This window comes from Durio zibethinus, chromosome 21 (genome assembly GCF_047325235.1).
Source record: "Durio zibethinus cultivar Kanyao isolate XHJ-2024 chromosome 21, ASM4732523v1, whole genome shotgun sequence".
In the NCBI taxonomy this organism is placed as follows: Eukaryota; Viridiplantae; Streptophyta; class Magnoliopsida; order Malvales; family Malvaceae; genus Durio; species Durio zibethinus.
Window position 1 is genome coordinate 12,641,757 of NC_143182.1, and position 16,329 is coordinate 12,658,085.

At 28.9% G+C, this 16,329-nt stretch overlaps 2 protein-coding genes across 3 annotated transcripts; one reads left to right on the plus strand and one right to left on the minus strand.

The window, feature by feature from the left end:
* Positions 1-7,910: 7,910 nt before the first annotated feature.
* Positions 7,911-10,942, minus strand: LOC111314743 (GDSL esterase/lipase At4g10955-like). The gene is made up of 2 exons (XM_022904356.2): positions 10,636-10,942; positions 7,911-9,106 (listed from the first exon to the last, which is right to left on the minus strand). The coding sequence occupies exons 1-2, from the start codon at positions 10,806-10,808 to the stop codon at positions 8,083-8,085; spliced, it is 1,197 nt and encodes a 398-aa protein (XP_022760091.1). The 5' UTR covers positions 10,809-10,942; the 3' UTR covers positions 7,911-8,082.
* Positions 10,943-13,166: 2,224 nt separating this feature from the next.
* On the plus strand, positions 13,167-15,441 carry LOC111306255 (myosin-G heavy chain-like protein). 2 transcript variants are annotated; one of them, XM_089750437.1, is made up of 3 exons: positions 13,167-13,477; positions 14,890-14,961; positions 15,086-15,441. In XM_089750437.1, the coding sequence occupies exons 1-3, from the start codon at positions 13,297-13,299 to the stop codon at positions 15,379-15,381; spliced, it is 549 nt and encodes a 182-aa protein (XP_089606563.1). In that variant the 5' UTR covers positions 13,167-13,296; the 3' UTR covers positions 15,382-15,441. The 2 variants fall into 2 exon arrangements, with proteins under 2 accessions (XP_089606563.1, XP_022759893.2); XM_022904158.2 differs by having other exon boundaries at positions 13,169-13,477; positions 15,080-15,441.
* Positions 15,442-16,329: the final 888 nt, after the last annotated feature.

Below are 16,329 nucleotides of genomic sequence, written 5' to 3' on the forward strand. Positions count from 1 at the left end.
ATTAATAGATATGAAGTTTAAAATTCTTTGATCAAGGTTTTATAAAAATTAAAAAAAAAAAAGAGAATAGTGTACAAGTAGTCAAGTTAATTTGGTAAAGATATATTATTTAGTTTCCAACAACTTCACGCAGCTGTGGAATATACAAATTAAATGTCGAGCTTTTATATTTGCATGCTTACTGCTTTGAAATAAAAATACGGCAAATTGTTTGTCTCAATTATAAGGAGGCATTAAAATTTTTTTGTGAATTTATTTTAATTTTATATTGTAATTTCATTAAAATTTTATAATTATGACTTTTAGTGAGACAAGTATTTTAGTTTTAAAAATTTTATTCTTGCATCTAAAATGAAAGAGCTTAATTATATATAAAAAAAATTAATTAATTAAATTAAAACAAATAATTTTAATAAAAATTAAATTAAATTTCCAATGCTATTCTTGATCTCCAAGTCTCAAAGTTTCAAGAACTCATTTATATAATTTAAGAGAAAATTTCATTGCCTTAACTACCTTAATTAAATTGCTTAAACATATAAAATGATAAAGATTCCTTCACAGACAAGACAGCCACAGCCAAATTTGAAGATCTTGATTTGACGTGTATGATGTGGACTTGGAAAACTACAATTACAATCATGGAATGTTTTTCTATATTCTTTTCATATTAAAACAACCAGAACATACAATTATATAATTACAATCGATGTCCTTAATCACGCATTTAAATAAGAGGGCAAAGTTTAAACGAAATTTTTTAGGTTAAATTCGAGAAGAAATAAAATATTTGACATAATTTAGGTAAGATTTTTATTATTTATTTATTTATTTATTCAAAGATAAAGTTATACAAATTAGAGATAGTTGTCGTTTATTAATTTTCATCTATCATCTCATTTTAAAATTCAAGTGAATTTTAAAATTATATTTTTAAATATTAAAATAATGTATTTAAAATTTTATTTTTTAAAGGTTTTTTACATAAATCAAATTTTAATTGATAAAAAAAAAGTTTGTCACCACTTTGATAAATTAAATTTGTTCAAATTGTTTAATGCTCTTTTTTTTTTGGAGGATAATTTATTTCTCCTAATTTGCTCCCAAATAAGGATGTGATTGGAAGGAAAAGGAAAGAATTAAGGAGAAGGAGACAATCCTTAAATAGTAGACTGCGTGCCATCAATGCCCTTCCACATTGTAGCTAGAGGGTATATATCATTTCATATTCTTAATTAATTACTTTAATTAAATCTTATTAATTTTAATTTTATTCCTTAAACCACTAGTACTCTTTGAATAGACCAACATCTACATCCACCATGTTAATACAAACATTTCCACATTTTCTCTTATCATACCGTGAAAAGGAGAGAGAGAAATTAAGCAAGAATTATAATAATTTAATATAGGTTGGTGGGTGGGCAAGGACTCCTAATAAGAAATTTCATTAACAGAGTTAACATCATTATCACCACATTTTATTTTGTTTATTGAATTGTCACTTGTTCCGTTTCTTAATGCCTACACTCTCTTATTTTAGAGCTATTAATTTGTATATTTTTATTTATTTATTTTGTGTTTAATATATGTAAAGTATAAAAATTATTATATTATAATTCTTGTTGATACATAAATAAAAAAATATTTTGTTTATTTTTATGAAATTTATATATTTTTTTATTAAAATTTTAAATCATATTACCTTCATTTTTTTCATATAATTTTAATATAAGGTCAAAAAAGCCTTCCAATAAAAATTCAATAATTATTTAAGTGCTTAACATTTTATTACAATTAATCAAATCCTAAATTTTTTATTTTAAATCAATTGAGCCATTAAACATTTATTTTTATCTAATTGAATCTTTATACATTTATTTTCATTCAATTAAGCCTTCCATTGGATAGAAACAGTGAATTATTTTTCTTTTAGTAAAGATTTAATTGATAAAAATAGATGTTTGAGAGTTTAATTTATTATAAAAAAATAATAAAGACTTAAATTATTATTAAATTTTAATTCACAAGCTTCATTTACCTTTTTGCCTATGATTTTTATATGATGTCAACATATCCTATATATCTCTTTCAATTTAAACTTCATGTGTGTATACATATATATATATATATACACATATACATATATATATATATGTAAAGGATCTTGGGTACCTCCGCTACAGCTTAGAAACCTGTAGGACAGGGACGGTGATTCCAAATTAAAGCCAGTTGGAAACCTTGAAATTATGGGGAAGAAAATACTAAGTAAAGTGCAAGTGAAAATATCTAAGACTGATTCAAGTGAAAAGAAGCAACTCAACAATTTGCTAAAGGTGTTGCGGCCCAAGGTGTACATCACTGACAGCTGCAGCTTCAAAAGCCTTGTTCAAGAGCTAACTGGCAATGGAACAACTGTTTCACGATTATCTTCACCTTCTTCCTCTAATTCTTTACCCCAAATCGTTGAGAAATTGCCTGTTATTGATGATGGAAACCCTGAAAGTAGCATGGAATCATCATTTGATGTGTCGCTTGAGTCAATATTCCAGGAGTGCAACCACTTAGCCTTGAGTCCTGAAGAGATGAATCAAGACTATAACTATGATCCTATGCGTTTTGATGAGACGAATTCATCAGATTACTTGTTCGTGAATATCCAGCAAGAGGATCCATTGGCATTTGGAGATCTTCAGACATTGCTATTCGATGTTGATGAGCAATATTACCCTAATTCCTTCAATGGCTATTCTCAAATTCATCAGCAGGAGGTCAGCATTTATGATTATGAGGTATCAGGACTGATATGAAATAATCCGCTCCATTAGTTAAATTCCTATATATATATATATATGGTTTTTGTTGTACAGTTTTAATCTTGTTGTTGTAATTATAATAAATACTCAGATCGATATTCATAGAAGTAGTAGAATTAATATTAGAAGAGCGTATTTTTTTTTCTATTTCAATGTGTATTTTTTGTTTGCACAGAGAATTGGTTTTTCACTTTTCATTAGTATTTGTGCTCGTTTCATGATACAGTTGAATGGGTGAAAAAAAGGCTTGAAATACATATATGTATTTATTTTTTTAATCAAAATTGAGATATAGAGAAGAGGTCACATGAAACCAAAAAAAAACAATATAGCCATTCATGTAAATGCATCATGAATGTTTCATGTCAGATACATACAAAATATAAAAATTATCATATAGTATTTATTTTGATATTTCAAATATAAAACATATTCTTTTATTTTTATCTTTAGTCATATATAATTTTTACTAAAATTTTAAATTATATTATTTTTATATTATTTTCATATCATGTAATTGAAAATTGTTTAAAGTTATCAAGTTTAAAGTGATCAACTTACACAATGTAAAATTAAAAAAAAATTTATACAGTTTTTAATTATTGATTTTAATATATCTAAAAGATAAAATTAAATCATTTTTAAAATTTTTTTACTTCTCTCTTACATCCTTTGAACTTATTGAAATTAATAATTAAAAAATTTATAAAACTTTTTAAATTTTACATAATGTAAATTAATCCCTTGATATAAATATATATATATATATATATATTATCTCTATTAGGCCACAATTTGGAATTGTTACTGTAAGACCTTTTTTAAGAGTATTTAACAGGAAATTAGGTACATGTGAAAATCACGAAGTTGAACAAGTATATTTGACTGGCTACTCAAAACAATTTAACAAGGAATCTTAAAAAATGGTTGGGAAGAATTTTATATATATATTAGTAGGGATTTATTTATAATATTAATGTAATTTTTATATTTTTTTGAATTCTTAAATTAAAATTAAATTCATTACACATTTTAATCAAAATAATATTTTTAAATTTAATAATTTTAATTCAAATATAAAAAAAATATAAAAGTTACACTAAGTAAACAATCCCTATTTTAACTTGTTTTCTTATATTTTCAATGTTAAAATAATACAAAGAAAAGTAAATACCTACAATAGGCATATATATATATATATATATGTATCTATACACTTGATAAGTGCTTATTTTACAAGGTTATTAATATCGTATTACACATCATTTTGATTTTATTTAAAAAATTATATATGTCGATACTAGTTGTTTCAATATATTATTTCAAATTTTTTGATTTAATACAAATATGTTTTTAAATAAACATTAATTTGTACATAATATTGCTAAGAGCGTAATCGAATCGAATCAAGTTAGTACTCTACAATACTCAAGCTTAACTCGAACTTAATTGAGTTCTATTTATTTAATTCGAGTTTGACTTAAAAGAAAACTCGAACTCGTTTGATAAAACTCATTACCTAATAAAAATTTATAAATTTGATTAATATACTTGATAATAAAACTTAATTAGTTGATTTGAAATTTGGTCTAAAACTTAAATTGAGATTTTCTTTTAATAAATAATGATATTTACAAAATAATATTGTAACAATATAAAAAACACATTATCAAATTAAAAAAAAATTTTAAACATAAAAAAATTAAAAATTTCGTAATATTTAGCCAGTTAAATCCAAACAACCAAATTCAAAAATTTCTTAACATAAAAAATTGAAAGGCCCAATCTAATTAATCAAGACAACAATAACTTTCATTAAGGCACTACTAATAGTGTAAACAAAATAGGAAACACTAAAACAAGTACTCTTGCCAGCATATATTATTTAAACACTTTCTTTTTTTCTTTAAGTAGTTAAAGTAGAAATAAACAACATCCTGTAGCAAGCTTTTAGCCAAGGGGCGTAGCTAAAGGTTTAACAAAATTACTCCCTCAACCTTCAAATGTGTAGTAACAGCTCACACTTGGAGTCGACGCATTTGATTTTTCTGTGTAAACTAATGTTGATTGAAGGTAGAGGTAGGTATGTGATACAACCTGTTCAATTTACAGATAATTATGTTGAAATGAGACATGAAGGAAGAGTGCTAGAAAGGAAAGAGATGGTTGCTAGGATAAAATGGCAAAAGAGAGAACAAAGGCGTCACTGAAGAAGTGAGTGAGAAAAGGAGAGGCAAATGAGACTAAGAAAGAATTAGTGTTTAGGGTTTTAGATATATGTATATACATACGAGTAAAATTGTAAAATTTAATTAAAATAATAAAAAAATATTTTTAAATAAAAAATTTAATTAGGTTCATAAGTTACTCGAGTTAAATATTAAGATACTCGAATTCGATTTGTTCGATAAGTCAAGTTACTCGAAATCAAGTTCAACTTGATAATAATCGTATCAAATTCGAGTTTTATTTAAATCGAACTTGAATAATTTATGAGTACTAATGTATCATTTACACATTTAAATACTATTACTAATAATATGCAAAATGAATATATAATCTCTTAAAAAACTAAATAAATAAGTTTTTAAATATAAAAATAATATAATTAATTTATCATGATATTTTTAAATACTGAATCTAATCATATAATATTTAAATAAACATTTTTCATGTAAAAATTTATTAAGATAAAAATATATATAAAAAGGAAATTAATTTTAATTTTACAATTCTTAAACTTTAGAGAGGGAGGAAAATTGTTTTCTTGAAAGAAATTAAAATATTTATAAATTTTGGTTTGAAAAAATAAAGCGTAAAGAAAAACAAGTTACAATAACAATCGGAGAAAACCAACTTTCAATAGTTATTTTGTTCATTAATTTTATTTTTATTAAATTAAAATAATTAAATAACAAAAAAAAAGTTAAAAATTATAAAATATAATTTTCATTTAAATACTGACTAAAACAAGTTATTCAACCAAAATTCTCTGAAATCAACTAAAACAAATCAAAACAATTGAGAATACATTTACTTTAATTTTACCAACCCAAAGTAATTATATAGTTTTAAAAAAAAATTTATACAAAAGAAATTGTAATTTAAAAATAAAAAAAATTATAAGCACAGTAATTTAAATTTTATGCCTATTAAATACCAATTTTAAGCATAACTATATAAATTAATTGAATTATGTCTTTCTAAAACCCAAATTTTGATATATAGCTATGTAATACCTAAGTACACTTGTTCAATGATTCTTTAATTATTTTATTATTATTACTTAATACTTATGGACTTTGATACCTGAAAAGAGAGCTTAACAAATTGACCACCATATTCTCTGTCCCTTTAATGCAAACAACAAACCTTGGAATATATTGCTAAAACGATACCAAGCCTTTGGAGGTTGATGATGAGAGAATAAAATCTTACATGATAAGGGTTTGATCGAAGGTGTTTGGTTGGTGTGGACTCCTATTATAAAACCTAATTTATTAAAAAAATATATATCATTTTCAGCATCTTTTCTTCATGTCCTGCGACTTGGTTCTTGTCCACAACCCGCACAGACACTTATCCATTTCATTGGAAACTTCATATTTATAGCTCTGTTTCAGACCCTCTTCATTGATCATAACCAAACCCCAAGTTAGATCTTCCTGAAATTGACCATAATGGGCAAGAAGGTAAGTCAGCTGGCATCAACAAAAGCATCTAAGAACGTGGAGAAGCAGCTTCACAGCCTAATAAAAGTTTTGAGGCCTAAGGTTTACATCACAGACAGCTCAAGCTTCAAGCAGCTTGTTCAAGAGCTAACCGGCTATCGAAGCCCAACTATTTCTAAACCTGAAGATGTTGAGAAGTTCGTCCCGGTCATAGAAATTGAAGATGAAAGAGAAGTACAAGCTGCCAGTGGCACCACAACATTATCCATGGATTCATCGTTGGGTTCAATCGAGTTATGTGACCAAGCATTTCATCTGGAAGAAGCAAATCAACTACCTAGCCTGATGCAGACAGCTGATCACGACAATATCTCAATGTTTGATCATATGTCTAATTTGTCGACCAACCAACGGACAGATTGGTTAGCTGCATACCAGAATGTCGAGTCATGGCTTTTGGATTCTGAGCCATATTACAGTCGGCACGAACATGAGGTCATCAGCCTATTTGACTATGAGTTATTATCGGGGTTAATCTGAGGTGCTTGTTCCACTGCAAATAATGCTGCAAACGAATGCAAAACATACCAAAAGCCCAACTTCATTTGATTGTTATATTAATTCACTTCATAAGTAATTGCAAAGATGCAATATATATATATATATATATATATATATATACACAACATGCATAATTAATTAACTTTTCTTGTATAGAAAGTTCAAATGTTATTATTCCTCTGTATATACATTTAGGAGAAATTATTTCATCAACTGTCAGTGGAGTTTTTAGATTTTAGGAGCTGAGTTAATTGGATAACACATACTATTTAGGATATATTTTAAAAAATTAAAAAAACTAATTAAAAAATAGGATATATGTCAATATTTTAAACTCGATTATAAAAATTACACTGACAGCATATTGAATACTAGCTCCATAAGGTAGAGGGTCCAAATTCAGTCTGAGAGAAAATTTTATATGGAAGAACTTGGAGAAACCATCACAGTTACCATGCAGCATAGCTTGCCAAAGATATTTGTGGGTGGGTGGGTGGGTGAAAGCTTTGCCAAAGATATAAACCAAAATACAGAATCTAATGAACAATTGAAGGTCAAAGAAAAAAAATGCAATAATAGCAAAGCTATCCTAATATACTTGACAACTCGACCTGTGCTTGTGAGCCTCCACATTTGAAGCCAACTTTCCTGCCAAAATTGTTTCCATAAGAATACACTTTAAGTTGTAAAACAATGCTTGAACTTTCTTCCCAGATTACAGAACTTTTATGCACTTTGTAAAGAAAGGAAAGTACAAATTTATTCAGTACGACTATACTTGAATCAGTTGATATTTGGTAACGGGAAACTGCCTAACGGCATAATGAAACATTTTAGATTAAATGTGAAGATCGATAATGGTAGATAAAAATGATTTTATATATATTTTCAGGAAAGGTGGTATACGTTTGCTGATTTTGGTACACAAGGATGAGAAAGCAGAAAAACCAACTTATTGGAACATGCACACATATTATAAAGACATGGAAGGATCTTTAGAAACTGAGTCATTCAATGAAAGCAACCGCCTCTAATTATGTTGGCCTTCCCTGCACTTGTTGTGGAGCTGGGAGGCTGTACAAGGACTTCAATTGCCTGCTTATCAACTTGCTCTTATTTAGAGCAAGCTGGAGATCCAAGTCATCAGACCACCATTGCTCCAACCCATGAGCCTCAAGAAACTTTTGTTTCCCCTTTGACATCACAAACAACTTCGCTGCAACTTGCGCATTTTTTGGACCAACATTCTCCTTGTCTGCATCTTTTTCATCTGTTCCTTCAGGGTCATTGTAATGGCAACAGATATAATCACTATTATTCACATATAAGTGAGGCACCCATTTTTTCAACCCCACAGAAGTTTTCTCCCCATATATATGGCCAAACCAATTCTTTAGGCCTAAAGAGTTATCCTTGATCCCCTCATCACCAGTGGCCTGAGGTTCACTGCTAGAAGGAAGCATAGACTTAAGCCTCTTCCAAGCAAACCCTGCTTTTTCTCCAATATTTCTTAAGCTCATAGCCAGTGAAATAGAAGGTGGGTTAAACAAATGAGCATCCACATATATTCCTTCTTTAGCCAATGCTTTCCCCACTTGTAAAGCAAAGCCAGCCCCCAAGGAATGACCTGCAATACATACATTGCTGCTTCCATACCTTTCAGCAACTGATTTTAATGCCTCCAATGCTCCTTTAAATCTTACAGAACCCTTCAAGCTTTCCCAAGCTAGAAAGCGGAGGTCATCCTCGATATCCCTTCTCATAGTTGGACCTTTGAGTAATGTTCCTCGAAGTGCTAAAACAGCCTTTGGTGCTCCACTAGGTCTAATGAGCACAAAATCAGCCAGGGCTGCTGACTGATCCCACTCTAATACTGCTCCGAATATAGATCCATCCCTTTCATCAATCAAAGTTTGGGCTAACTTGTACTTGAAGGTCAGCCACCACTTTGGAGCAAGAGCATTTTCCTCTGTTCTGATCTCTTGTCTGTCCAATTCAAGCAGATAAACTGCTTGTATGAAGCATGCAATTACGGTTCTCTTATAGTTTGCATCTTTCCTGTATTTGTGAATCATTCATTAGCATGATTGGCATAGTTACAAGTCTACCATTTTCATAACAAACAACCAAACAGCAGAATTTTGAATAAAACAGGTGATCCAATAAAATTGAAAAAAAATTTTTCTAGAAAAATATTATATAAAGGCCAAAGAATTGCAAAAAAGAAAAAAAAAGAATAAATATTGGTAAGGAAATGTAAAGAAAAACTAAATACGGGAACCGGAGCTTAATAGATATATAACATCAGCGGCTAAAGAAAAGTAGATTTATTAAAAATTAGCGCAACTAATGGATGAAGATTAATGGATTCTTCCAACAGAGAAAAGAACAAAGGAAATTGCAAAAGGGGAAAAAAAAAAAAAGAAAAAGGAAAAAAGAAAAACTACTAGTTGAAGGCATATGCATAACCAAAAGAAAGACCGCACATGCTTCTATTAAAATTCTGAGATAGCTCTAGGCCCCTAATGACTAACAGTAAATCCTCTTCCTAATCCAAAACAACCAAAAGAAAATACAGAAATGCCTCTTGTTGGGTCCAATGCCGAGTCAGAATAGCGGTAGCAACAAGCATGGTTAGATCAGAAGAGATCATATTAAGTCAAAACCGAGTTATTCAAAAATTCTCCCTTCATTGCTATTCTTCTTTATAGAATTTGAAGGAAACAACCACTGGGTGGAAAAGCAGAGAAAAAGCTATATATAACAGATATGTAGCTTCATGTCTAAACAAAAATTTTGCACATGCAAATCTCAGGGCTTCATTCAAAGACAGCTACGATTTGTCATGGGTCGAACTTAAAATTCATAAATCCTAAGATACTCATGGAATCATTAAAATCCAAGGACCTTAAATGACCAAAACAGTACTGACAATTAGAAAAGCACATATATTTGAAGCAAAAAAGGAAATGACCCATAGATTCATGTCTAAACAAAACAATTGCACATGTAAATCTCACGGCTTCATCCAAAGACAGCTACTGATCTGTCGTGGGTCAAACATAAAATTCATAGACCTGTAGCTCGCTATTCAACCCTAATAATAGACTAGATCACATGTATCAAATAACCCATTTCCTAACTTTTAAGATGGATTGTATTAAAACACTCAAAACCCTGATACAACAGTTTTCATCCGAATCCAATGCGATGTCTTTGAGATCATTGTTCCCCAATCACTCTGATTACTACCTTCTAATGCAAGGACTAACAGACTTGCTCTGCTCATAAAACCTCAATTCACCATTGAAATCTTCTACCATCAAACATGGTTATTCACCACATAGCTCAAGACATTGATGGAATCATTACAAAACAAGAACCTTGCTAGATGAACAAAACAGTGAGAAAAGCCAACAGATTAGGAGCAAATAAGAAAATGGGTATCTTTAATTAAACATTTCAACTTCATTTTATCAACCAAATTTGTATAGTAGCGAGCGAATAATACAATAAATCAAAAAGAAAAAAAAAAAGTAAAACTTGCAACTTAAGAAAAAGGATGAAACAAGGAAATGTTTACTGACCAACTAGAATTGATGAGCTCTCTCCAATTAGGTTTAGCGACATTGCGAGGTCCAGACACGTGAAATGCATATGGGTGTGCTTCTTCTTTTTCTTCTTCCACCACCACCATTGCTCTTTGGGTCTCCTGCTTCTCTTCCTCCTTTGTTATTTCGTCTGCTCCACGCTTCGCCATTACCAAACAACAACTCCAAATTAATACAAATTAAATCTACTACTTCTTCTTTCTCTCTTCTTATCAATCAGCTTAATTTCTTTGTTTGCAATTGCATGCCTTATAAAAAGAAAGGGAAAGCTTTGACGACAGGGTTTCCTTTTTGGTTGTGTGAATCCTTTCACTGGGCATCTAGAGGATATAATTATTATTATTTTAAAATAAAAAAAATTTAAAAGTAATTTTTTATTTAAGTTCAAAAGCAATTTGAAACGCCTGGATTTGTAAAGCTATCCATAACGGTCATATTTCTTTCATGATGTCGGATTGGAATTGAAATGACCATACTAACCTTCTAACTTCGAACGAAGGAAACCAACATTCCAATGTAATATGCGCCAAGAAATTGTATATGAAAGTCGTGTGCTTGGATGGACTGAGGTTATTTTAGACTTTTCGTGAAAATAATTGTTGAATTTTAGATTGCAGTTGGATAATAGGAGTTAATTAATTAAAATGCTAAATGAACTTTAGTTTTTTTGGATTTTTGACAATAAAATATGATTTTTTGGGCTAATATAATTTTTTAGTTTCTTATATGTTTAAAAATAGTTGTTAATTTTTTTACGATTTTCAACTTTCATTTATTTTTTAGTATAAAAAAACTTTGATATGTTTTTTTTTTATTATTTTATTCTTAAAACAAATATTTTATTCTTTTTATGAAAAAATCTATTAACTACATATAATAGTGCTATAAAATTATATCTTTAAAATGGTTTTAAATATTTGGATATTTTGATGAAAGAAAAAAATGTCAACAGAAAGAGAAAATTAATTTATAATAATTATTGTTAAAATTTATTAAATAAAAAAATTATTAATTTATACTTAAATAATAATAATAATAATAATAATAATAATAATAATAATACTAATACACCTCGTAACAGAAGCAAAAGAGGTTTTGATTTTTAATTTTAATTTTATTATTTTTAGTTGATTCTTAATTTTAATTTAATTATATTAGGTTGAGGATTTCACTTAAAATACTTTATCTAACTTTTTCTCTATTAAAGAGAAAATCTTAAATAACATTTTTTAAGTGAGATTTGTAAAGTTATTTAATATAAATTCAATTAAAACTTTAATAAAAGATCCAAATTAATAGATTTATAAAATTTAATAAAAAGATTAATAATATTTAAAAAAAATTATTAAAATTTTGTTTGTAATTTAAATTTTATCAGTATTTATCAAAGATAAAAATTTGCCCAAATTTTTACTAAAAATAATTATTTAAAAAAATACAAAAAAATTTATTAAATTTTTTTTAAATTTACAATTTGATCTATATAATAAAAATTTTTTAATTTATTATTTATTATTTTCAATTTTAATTTTTATTTAATCTTTTTTTTAATTAAAAACTTCAAATAAAAATTTACATCCAAGTCCTCTCGTCGTCTCGCGATCTCGCCTCCTCATTTTATATTCACTTCTTATTTTATGGACTTAAATGAAAAGTAATAAAACATTTTTGGGCCATAAAAAATAAATTTGTTAGGTTTGTTATTAAATCGTGTTTTGTGTTAAATATGATTTTAAATATAATATAAATATATAAATAACACAAATAATTTAAATATAAATATAATATATTTATTATACGTGTTATATGTAATATAATACAATTAATATATTTAAAATTAATTTATATCAAAATAATATTATATAATACGATTAATATAATTATATACAAATAATATAATTAGACATAATTAATTACTCAAATAACACAATACAACATAATATATTTAACATAATTATATACGAATAATATAATTAGATACGATTAATTTATTTATTTAAACAAAAAATAATTTAAATTAATATTTAAATAAAAATATTTAAAAATTAAATATTTATAATCTATTTAAATATTAAAATAATATGATAAATATAATTATTAATTTATTTTTTAAATAAATTTTAAATTTTTTATTATAAATAATATCGTATTTTAAATATATTATTATTATTTTATATGAATATGATACAAATAATATTATATTTTAATTATATCGATACAAATAAAATATAAAGTGTAATTATATTAAATTTATATATAATTTTTTTAATATAATTTTTATATTATATTATTATGTTTAAAATTATCAATTCTAATAAAAAATAGGCTCTTAAATCTTAATTCTAATGCTTGTTGTCCTAAATCCTAATCAATCGTGGGCAAAAAGTATTTGAAGAAAGGATCTGAATGCCGAACTAAAAGCAAATGGGAATCTAACATGTGTTGGTGCGGGCCGCACCGAATAGCCACCACGCATTAATTAAGGGCCTCTCATATAACATGTGGAGGAGCTCCCTTCCCCAACAGAAATTTGAAAACTGGTAACTCACCTCAACTACAGAATCTAAAGCAAACTAAAATGAAAGCAGCTTCCGAGCTCTCAGTCTTTCTCCACAAATCCATCAAATAAATTTGGTCATGGCTTTGTTTTTCATGGCTACATCTCTTAACCCGAAACCCATTCCTCCTCCATTCCTTAACCCAAAGCACAAGCACCCCTTCAAGCTCATCTCTTTTAAGTCTTCTTGTAAAACGTTTGCTCAGTCAGAAGGACAAGGAGGGGGAGTCAAAGAGGAAGAACCCCCTGCTTCTTTCTCTGGTATGTTACATCTTTCGTTTCATTAGCTTAGTTTAGTTTGTTTTAACTGCATTAATTCTTTTGTTTCTTCTTTCCTGGGGTTTGATTTTGCATTTATACTCGAGAAGGTTATGTACTATATGTATGCTTATGAAAGTGTAAACATATAAAATTTTTTTCTGAACCCGAACTTAGCTTAATTGGTTCATGCAGGCACGAGATAGACCCCGCAGTTCTAGGTTCAATTTCCCACACATGCAACCCTTTCCTTGTTGTAGACTGCGGGACTCTTTGTACAAAAAAAAAAAAAAAACATATAAAATTTTGTCTAGCCTTTGGTTTATTCGAACTTAACATGGGATTGAGAAACCATGATTTGTTATGATGAGTTAATGTTAACTTCTGCTATATTGAAGTTTGGATTTTAGAATTTAGAATTCTATCCAAGGTGGTATTTCTTGCATAAGAATATGAAGGTTCCGTTCCATATTTTTCCCAAACTGAAAAGTGAACACCCTTTTCTCCCTTATCAAAGCAGACTTGATTCCCTGTTTGTTTAAATAACTGCATGGTTTTGTGCAAAGTTATGGATTAATCTATTAGCTCCTAAACAGATCATGAATCACTATGGGTAATGTCTCTGTTGTAGCTAAGTAGGATTCTGTTGTAGCTAAGTAGGATATCTTATAATTGGGATCTTTGGCATTGCCTCTTTGTTTTTGTGGTTGGGATGTTTTCCTATAATTGAGATTCTGAGATGTGGGAAATCATATTAGAGTTTGATAGTTTCTTTTATATAGTATTGTGGAAATTAATTTATGGTTGACCACTGGTTTTTAACATTTTGAAAGATTCTTTGAGTTTTTATTCCCATTTTGCTACATTTTTAGAGTGAATTTCTTTTAAAGCAAATGGTAATGCTGCCAAATTGATGGCAAACCGATGTCTAGAAAGTTCTGTTGCAAGTTCTTGACAGATTCTTCGAGAGCAGTGTTGCTATTTTACATGGAGATTGATGTTTATAATATGCAGAATGTCTTGATTCATCTCTAGGTTCTCATATTGTGGTAGAGAAGCTCAATTGATGGATAGTTTCTTCTTTTTTTGTGCTTGAATTCCTATATAGAAGATAGATGATCATATTGGATATAAAGGTAGCACCATGAATAGCTTTCTGTTGCTCTCCATTCCTCAAACTTTCTGGCTTTGTGTCATAGCACCACCAGCCCAAAAACAAAAAGGATTTTTTCTTGTTCAACATATGACCTTGAATCTTGAGTGTTTTGCTACCTTTGAAATGATTATAAGCTACATTGAAATTCTTATCATATTGTTTAATTATTAAGATGCTGGTGAAACTTTTAGGCATCTATGGAGATTCAATAATCATTTAGACTGCTGATTTTCTCTATACTCTTGACATTTTTCATAAGGATCTTTGTCTTCTACACGCACACAACTGGATCTCTTGGAACAACTAAGTTCTACTAGCTCTGCTGTTGATGGTATGCGAATCTTATCCCTAGATAAATGCAAATGTATTATGCATTTCTTTCTCAGAAAAATGACTAGATGGAAGAACAGTACAATTTGTAAAATTAAGTGAATATTTGTTTCTTTTAGGACCAGGTTATGAGAGTGATGGTAGCTCCGGCAAACTCACAATTCGTGAGCAGCTTGTGAGATTGGTTGGGGATAGAGACGATGATTTCACCATTCCGTTGGGTAAGAATTTGAAGAAGGTTAGTCCAAAAATTTTAACAATCTCACAGAAGAGAAATATCAAGAGACAGGCATACTTGGATGAAGTTTCGCAGAGGAATGATTCAGTTTTCTTTGCAACTATAGGAGCATTTGTACTTGTTCCACCTTTTATAATATTAGGGATTGCTATATTAACAGGTTATGTGCAACTTTTTCCATGATATACATATTCTCAAAGTAAATAGAAATATCTGGGTTACACCAAGCTGAAGTTATGTTGAGCTAGTTAGTGCCTTTTCTTTTTTTTTTTTTGGTCCAACCAATCTGTTAATTATTCTGCAAAAGTTAATTTGCTATGCAAGTTCATTTGATGACAGGGAATTAAATTTCCACAAGATTGTTTTAAAATTAATCCTTGCATAGAAGGATAGTTGCTGAAATTTCTAGATATGTGACCTCTTTATTCCTCATGAATAAGAGGCGTATTCTTTTTTTTTTTTTTGGTACAAAGGAGACCGCAGCTTGGGAATAGGATAAGGGGTTGCAGGTGCTGGGATTGAATACCAGACTTGCTGTATGTACCTCTTAAGGATGGCTACATGAACCAACTAAGCTAAGCTCTGGGTTAAGGAGAGGCATATTCTGTATTATCTGTATACTGCCTTTTTCCCGAAATAACAGAAATGAGATCTCCTTGTCAGTTCAGTTGTTAAGAGCTTTTTAGTATATGCACGGTCATTCCTGTGTGGATGAGGATGACATGAATTGAGCATCTAATTGGACTCATTTTGACCACCCCCTTCCTTCTCCTCTATTCCTTGGTGGGAAGGAAGGTGGAGTGAGGAGTGAGGAGTAAGGAGGGGAATGATTTAAGCATCCGAGAAGAAATATACAGGTATAGAATTTACCATGGAAGTATGCTGTTTGCCACCTAGGCTCAGCTCATTTGACTGGGGGACTAGAGCTGATGAAGAGCTTATACCTTAGGGAAGTATGTCATCTACAATCATTGTATTATAATTAACCAATCACAATTCAAAATTATGTGCGGTCCATCAAAATTTTATATGGAGCCTACATTTATAAGTGGTGGACCCCTTCATTATTTTTTATTATGATTGGACAATTGTAGGATTGTAGTAAAAAGAATTGTAAATGAAATCCACCAT

What these genes read in the sequence shown, in the direction of transcription:
- LOC111314743 (XM_022904356.2), bottom strand. Translation starts at nt 10,808, where the DNA reads ATGGCGAAGCGTGGAGCAGACGAAATAACAAAGGAGGAAGAGAAGCAG. An exon ending in GAGCTCATCAATTCTAGTTG is followed by an intron (nt 9,107 to 10,635) that starts GTCAGTAAACAT and finishes TCACAAATACAG; the next exon opens with GAAAGATGCAAACTATAAGA.
- LOC111306255 (XM_022904158.2), top strand. Translation starts at nt 13,297, where the DNA reads ATGGCTTTGTTTTTCATGGCTACATCTCTTAACCCGAAACCCATTCCT. An exon ending in ACCCCCTGCTTCTTTCTCTG is followed by an intron (nt 13,478 to 14,889) that starts GTATGTTACATC and finishes ATTTTTCATAAG; the next exon opens with GATCTTTGTCTTCTACACGC. An exon ending in TACTAGCTCTGCTGTTGATG is followed by an intron (nt 14,962 to 15,079) that starts GTATGCGAATCT and finishes TGTTTCTTTTAG; the next exon opens with GACCAGGTTATGAGAGTGAT.